The following is a 7,351-nucleotide window of genomic DNA, read 5'->3' on the forward strand; positions in this document are numbered from 1 at the left end:
TGATTTAAAACAGAATAATAACACAGATACAGTTTTCCTATGTAGGCCTATGTCTGAGAGTACCTGAAAAAAATGTTTATACATTACACAGATAAAAAGTATTTGTGTATATAAACATCTTTGTTGGTGTGTGTCTGTGTCAAAAACATTAAGTAGCCTAGTTTTTCAAAGATAGTTCAGCCCAAAATGAAAGCATCACACACACACACACACAAAAAGATCAGCTCCGAGACAATGTTTTTGGGGAAACTTCACTTTATCTCCACCCAGTGTTCCTTAACACTGCAAAACACACACACACACACACACACACACACACACACACACAGACAGTTGGAGCCAGGCGCGGATTTATGGATACGTGCCCAGTCTGCCCACCCAGATTGACCGGTGGCCCACCCAATCAGATTAATAAAAACATTTTAAATTTTAATAATAATAATTTACGTTTTGTGAATGCACTTCTGGCTCAGTGTCTCGAAATACAGCTGAGTATATTTCCATAGCATACCTGTTTTCTTCTGCCGTGATTCTTTTTTAAACACAGAATCAGCTCGTTCTCCTGTGAAATGTTTTCTGCACGGGTCGGCCACACGCTCTCCGTGCTCGCACTGACTGAGTGGCGTAACTTTGTTTTAAAAAGTGGGTGGGACAGGTGGGGTAGGGGTTGCTAATACAATGCTAAATCTATATGTACAATAACATTACGATGTCCAGCAATCGATTTAAATAGTTGGCAACATGGGGTTTAATGAGATGTAGCCGAATGTTGTCAGTGCCGACAATTTGTGAATAAATACATAGATCCGCCTATTTGACCAACGTGTATCTAAATGGTCCAGTGGTAGAACTTTGGCCAAATGTGTCAGAGATTCTGATACCCAGCTAACACAGTTACGTTGTGAAGACGACGTAACCGGACCGGACCATATTCGTCGTAGCGACGTACCACATAACGTTCCAGTGACGTAACTTTGTGATTCCCATAATCGTCGTGGCGAGGTTATAGAGCTGGTAAGTCCCGCCCCTTCCGCTAACCCCGCTGGACCTCTAGGTTGAAAAATCGTCAATGCAAGTGAATGTGAGAAACTAATTATTTTCTGGTCCCGTTTGAATTGTGCCATGAATGTGAACATATGTTGTCTGTGAATTTTTTATATAATTTTTCATGTTACGAGTTTGACAGTATATTGTATGATTCTTTTTTGGCTAGCAGTTGTGGAAAAGACAACGAGAAAGACTACATGTCGCCTATGTGACGTCACCCCTTAACACATTTTCCCTCCACTTGTCAAATCACGGTGCTAATGCTGCGATAATCTATGGAGACAGATCGAGATGCCTGTGTGTTTTGTACCCAAATGTCACCATTCAAACCAAATGGGCTGTTCTTTCTTCAGATTCCCGTCTGATGTAAAAACTAGCAGCGAAGAGTTGTAGTCCACAAAGTGCTCTCACACCAAGTCTAACCGTATCAAACTTCTACCTGCTAAATTGTAGCATTCTTCACACGAAAAATTATATAAAAAATTCACAGACAACATTATGTTCACATTCATGGCAAAATTCAAACGGGACCAGAAAAGAATTATCTTCTCACATTCACTTGCGTTGACGATTTTTCAACCTAGTCTAGAGGTACTTCCTAACGACCAAAATACCACGTCCGCATTTATTTGTAATATACTTCTCACCTTTAGTCCTGGGAATTAAGATGTGCTTGATCCATAACCATAAACTCAAACATTTCATTCTCTGCTGTAAAAAAAAAGAAATGAAAAGATTCATCAGTTTCTTTATTATTAATTTTATTTGCAGAAATAGGTTCAATTGTTTCCTCTAGTGTCCTATGAGGCACCTGCTACACATGTCTGGTGGTGATGTGCTTCATTGCTTCACTACCAGTAGCTAAACCTGAACAATGCGACAATTACCTGTAACCAGAGATCTACAGTCCTTGAGCTTCTCTGAAGCTAACAAATAAAAAACATATTGTTCATAAAGAGTAAAGATATGTAAAAGGAACAATATAGATTTCTAGGATCTCTCCTGTATTATTTTGCCCACCAAAATATACATCAAGAGATTTTTGTTCAAGAAAATGAGCATGATGACTGCGTCCCAGCTGTGGAAACCGCTCTTTCAGACAGTGTTGAGGAGGCAGAAGGAGATGATGGAGAGCTGTGGGAGAAGAGGAAGAGTCTCGTTCTTACCCCACCAGCGGAGGGCAGGGTCTTCTGAAGCAAGGAGAGGAGGATGGTCTCTCTCTATATATATTAACTTTGGATCTTTGCAGACTGGAAGCTGGAAAATAAAAAATGTACCATACTGTAGTCAGGTTTATAGTTTTTTGTTAGAAAGGAATAAGAAAATTGTCTAACTTATGTATTCCTCCTCCTCCTCTTCCTTATCCCGAGCTGCACTGTCACCTCATCGTCCTTCTTAGGCAGCTAAAACAGAGGAGTACTTTATTAATATTGCTAATCTACGGCTTTTAATGCTTTTGAAAGAAGTAATTTATGCTCACCAAGGCTGCATGTATTTGATCAAAAATACAGTAAAAACAGTAATATTGTGAATATCATTAAAAAGTAAAATAGCTGTTTTCTATTTTAATGTATTTTAAAATGTAATTTATTCCTGTGATCAAAGCTGAATTTTCAGCATCATTACTCCAGTCTTCAGTGTCACATGATCCTTCAGAAATCATTCTAATATGATGATTTGATGCTCAAGAAACATTTATGATTATTAATCAGTGTTGAAAACAGTTGAGCTGCTTAAGATTTTTGTGTAAACCATGATGCCTTTTTCAGGATTCTTTGATCAATATAAAGTTCAAAGAAAAGTTTGAAAGTTAAATCTTATAACATTATAAAAGTCTTTACTGTCACTTGTGATCAATTTAATCCATTCTTGCTATTAATGTCTTCCAAAATCTTAATGACCCCTAACATTTGAATTGTAGTTTACACAAAACCATGAAGCATCATAACTGTTTTCAACATATTAGATAATAATCAGAAAAATTTCTTGAGCATCAAATCATCATATTAGAATGATTTCTTAAGGATCATGTGACACTGAAGACTGGAATAATGATGCTGAAAATTCAGCTTTGATCACAGGAATAAATGACACTTTACTATATATTCACATAGAAAACAATATTGACACAATATTATTGTTTTTACTGTAATTTTAATCAAATAAATGAGTCAGTAATATAGGTAAAAATATGGTGGGGGGAAATGTATATGAAGTTATTTAATAAGCTTCCTCAGTTCACCTGTGTTTCCTACTTCTCTGTCTGCAACTTCCTAAAGAATTGTTGAAATGGATATTAAGTTATTTATAAGCTTCCTCAGTTCACCTGTTTCCCACTTCTCTGTTAGCAACTGCCTTAAGAATTGTTGAAATCGTTGAGCTTCCCCTCTGTTGTAGAGGGGTTATTCGCTGCTAAAATAACTGAACATTTATCAATATTTCTTTACCGTGAAAGATCAAAACGCATTTGAACTAGTTTCAGACAATTTTAGCTCAGTGTAAGTGACGTCATCGATTAACAGCACATACATTTATGTTAAATATCAGTCTGTTAAATAAATTAGTCAACTTCCAATCACCCATTCAACTGCCAGCAAAACCTTTACAAAACTATCATAACCTCTAACGTTACAAGAGCTTAGGTTAGCCTAGCTGCTAACGTTACCTCTTCTGAAAACGGTTGAGATGCTAACGGACTTTTTCGAAGACACTAAACCATTTCTATAAAGTAAATATTCAACAGATGTGTGTCAATAACACGTAAGAAAAGTGTCAGGAACAGTTGTGTATATTATGTGTGTGATTTTAGAGACTAACCTCACCTGAAAGCAGTGAAAACAACACGAGAGAGGGAGCTTTGCTGCTTATCAGCTAAGTTGCTGCGCCGTTTCCATGGCAACTCTGCGCCGCTCCAGGGTTTGAAACCTACTCGAATGTTCAACCCGCACGCTCATAAAACACGTCAGTCACGCAGCATTTACATAAATAAACATCTAATTAACACATTACATAAATAAAAATCTAATGAATTTAAAACTCATTTTGAAGTTCTTCAACCCGCTCAGATGTGTAAAATGCCACTCCGCACGTGAAGTGGCACTTCTATAATTTAAGATTCTTTTTATTGTTGTTTTTACGAACACCCAACCTCCTTAATAATAATAATAATAATAATAATAATAACAACAACAATAATAATACTATTTATATACAACGTGTATATATATTTAACGTTGTATATAGCATATATAACATTTGTGTATATATCAATGATTTATGACAAGGTTGTGAGGACGTCGTGCTGGTAAAGTTCCATTTTTTAGAATCTTGGCTAACATTCCAGAAACGTTGAATGAAGCACATCACCACTAGCAGGTGCCTCATAGGACACTAGAGGAAACAATTCAGTATCAATAGAGTATCAATAACACTTTTTTTTCAATAAAAAAAAATAAAACGTTTTAATAGTTGGTTACATTATTCATTGATTATGTTTTTTGATTAATTAATTGATGTTACATTTCTGTACTCATAACTTGTTAACACTTTACATGGTTAAAAAATCGTTAATGTTCAAAATGTATCAATGGCTTAGTTTGTACAAAGTAACACTGAATAAATGCTGATTAATAAATGAATGCAGTGTGGTTATGGGCCATTTTCTATTTAGAATTTAATAGGGGTTTGTATTGGTTCCCATGATGTAGCCTATGTATTGATCCCTAAATGTATTAACAGAAAACAATACACAATTCCCTATTAGAATTTAGAAGGTTTTACAGCAGAGAATGAAATGTTTGAGAATCAGTTCTATGTGGATTTCAAGGTTATGGATCAAGCACATCTTAATTCCCAGGACTAAAGGTGAGAAGTATATTCAAAATAAAATTTGGTCGTTAGGAAGTACCTGCCACGTTCCAGCGACACTATAACGTCGCCACGACGAATACAGGAATCACAAAGTTACGTTGCTGGAACGTTATTTTGCCTAGGCGGGAGGGCTGACTGACATGAGTACAAGGTAGGCCTATTTAAATTCACTACCGAAGTATCTGCTATAGTTGACATATTTATCAGGCGTGTATATAAGCTTAAAAAACCGAGGCCCCTCCGTATATTAGCCAGGCCCACCTTGACGTTCTGTATCCGCCACTCTTTATAAAAGAAAGCTGAACACTTACAGACCTCACTGTCAGCAACTTATTGTCCTTGAATTGACCCTGTGCACGAGAAAAATGCTAACTTCCGGTTTGAGGGCGGAAGGTGGGTACTTCGTTTCCGGTTGCCGCCTTGTTTACATCAGTGGACCGGCGTTAACCGGCGTTAAGTTAGTTTAACCGTTCGCAATGGACCTAAAACATAAAAAAAACCGATTCACTTTTCAAAGGGCAGTCGGTGGTAATAACCACCATTGCTGCGTGCCACTATGTACCGCCGGGGGGAGATTCAACACAACCTTGAGCTTCCATAGTTTCCCAAAGGAACTTAATTTACGCGCCCAGTGGCTTGTTAAAATCAGAAGGGAAGGTTTCACCCCCACCACCAACTCCAGAGTGTGCAGTCGCCACTTCGAGAAAGAAGAGATAGTAATATCTTCTTCGGGAAAGCGGTGTCTTCGACCAAAGGCAGTTCCATCGTTGTTCGGTTGGAATAATTACACTAAAAAAACCCAGCGACCCGGAGTTTGGGAGCGCCGCCCTCGAGCAATCCAGGCTTTGGACCGCGCTCCAGAGGATGACTCCGCCGTGGACATGGTGACTGAGGTGGATGAAAACACTGTCTCTGGTTGTGCTGAGTTGGCTACGACACCCCTGATGAAAGACCACGATTACACAGCCAGCTCTTTTATCGTGGTCGACCGGGTGAAATTTGAGAACATGTCGAGGCAGATCGAGGAGCTCACAAGGCAGCTCGAGTCACATCATTTGGAGAGATTTGGGTTGCAGCGGTTTGCCACATCACCTGATGACTTTCGGTACTATACCAGGTAAGAAATCAGAGATTTCACACCATCACATTTGGTGTATTTTATTTACTTTGTTCTGTAAATAATACATTATGAATATATACATACATGTCTTTGCTGACGAGGCAATAAAAAACTTATCAGCAGCCGGTGATGTAATTAGCTTTAAAGTTTCACGATAGCTGTATAATAGTTTGGCTAGTATGGATTTTTGCGGTTCCATACAATGCGTGTGTGGTGTGTGTCTGATGTGTGTGGATTGTGACTTTGTGTGTTTCAGTAAAGAAGAATAAAATATAATTAACAGATCTAGAGAAAACAACGCTAGATTCCATGTTCACAACATGAGAATGTTTTGATGTAATCTGAATGCCATCAATAGAAAAACTATATGATATGTGCTTTTTGTATGCAGATTTCCATCATATGAGCATTTCATGGCCTTTTGGAATCTAATCCAAGAGGCAACGAGCAGAATGGTGAGAGTCACCAGTGGTCAGAAGAACCTTTCCACCAGTACATCCACTGAGAGCCCTTTGAACAGATCAACAGTAAGTTCTACAATAAACATATGAAGACTTCAGATGCAAAAGCCTCTAAGTGCCACCTGAAATTTTCTTCAAAAATGAGCATTTTTATCAAGCTTGTATATTTAAGTAATTTCATTTTATTACAATTAATAGGTAATTTGAATTGCCATTAAAGTGAAATAACTGAACATAAACATACAAGCTTGACAAAAAATGATCATTCTAGAAGAAAATTTCAGATGGCACTTAGAGGCTTTTGCATCTGAAGTCTTCATATATACTACCAGCTTGGTCCATGTGAATTACACATTTTGCACTGTTAGCTGTTTTGTTTTTTGCTTGCTCTGGCACTCTTGTTGTCTGTGCAAGCGACTACCTGCTTTTGTTGCTCTGCTCCTTTGGCTGCTCAGCTCCACGCTGGCCTGCTATAGGCAGCTTACTCTTTTACCACCAGTTAAATCATTGATGAAAGTTTCCAATTTTTAGATTACATACACCCCCACATGCACTGCATATTTTAATCACCTTAGTTTGTGTATTTTATCTTTCTTGTATAGTGTTTCTATCTATTAATAATACGGTAACTATTTTCCCCAGAAATTGCTGCCAGTTGACGAGCTGTTCCTCTTCCTTAACTATCTATCAACCGGCTGTACACAAAGGGAACTTGCTCACAAGTTCAACATCCACAGAGCTACAGTGAGTCGAATAGTTGTGACGTGGTCCAACTTTCTATATACTTTACTTGGATCTCTCTCGATATGGATGACAAGCGGATCAGTGAGAGCAAACTGCCCCACAGATTTCC

At 37.9% G+C, this 7,351-nt stretch overlaps 1 protein-coding gene across 1 annotated transcript in view; it reads left to right on the forward strand.

Moving 5' to 3' along the window:
* Positions 1 to 5,316: 5,316 nt before the first annotated feature.
* The window catches only part of LOC311294182 (uncharacterized protein), a 2,727-nt gene continuing 692 nt past the window's right edge, over positions 5,317 to 7,351 (forward strand). The window contains exons 1-3 of the mRNA XM_084414900.1: positions 5,317 to 6,034; positions 6,429 to 6,564; positions 7,141 to 7,351. The exon at positions 7,141 to 7,351 is cut by the window's right edge and continues 692 nt beyond it. Of these exons, the coding sequence (XP_084271026.1) occupies positions 5,394 to 6,034; positions 6,429 to 6,564; positions 7,141 to 7,351 (988 nt within the window). The 5' untranslated portion in view covers positions 5,317 to 5,393. The remainder of the gene's footprint in view (positions 6,035 to 6,428; positions 6,565 to 7,140) is intronic.

The sequence above is a fragment of the Rutilus rutilus genome, assembly GCF_951802725.1.
Source record: "Rutilus rutilus genome assembly, chromosome: 7".
NCBI lineage: Eukaryota > Metazoa > Chordata > Actinopteri > Cypriniformes > Leuciscidae > Rutilus > Rutilus rutilus.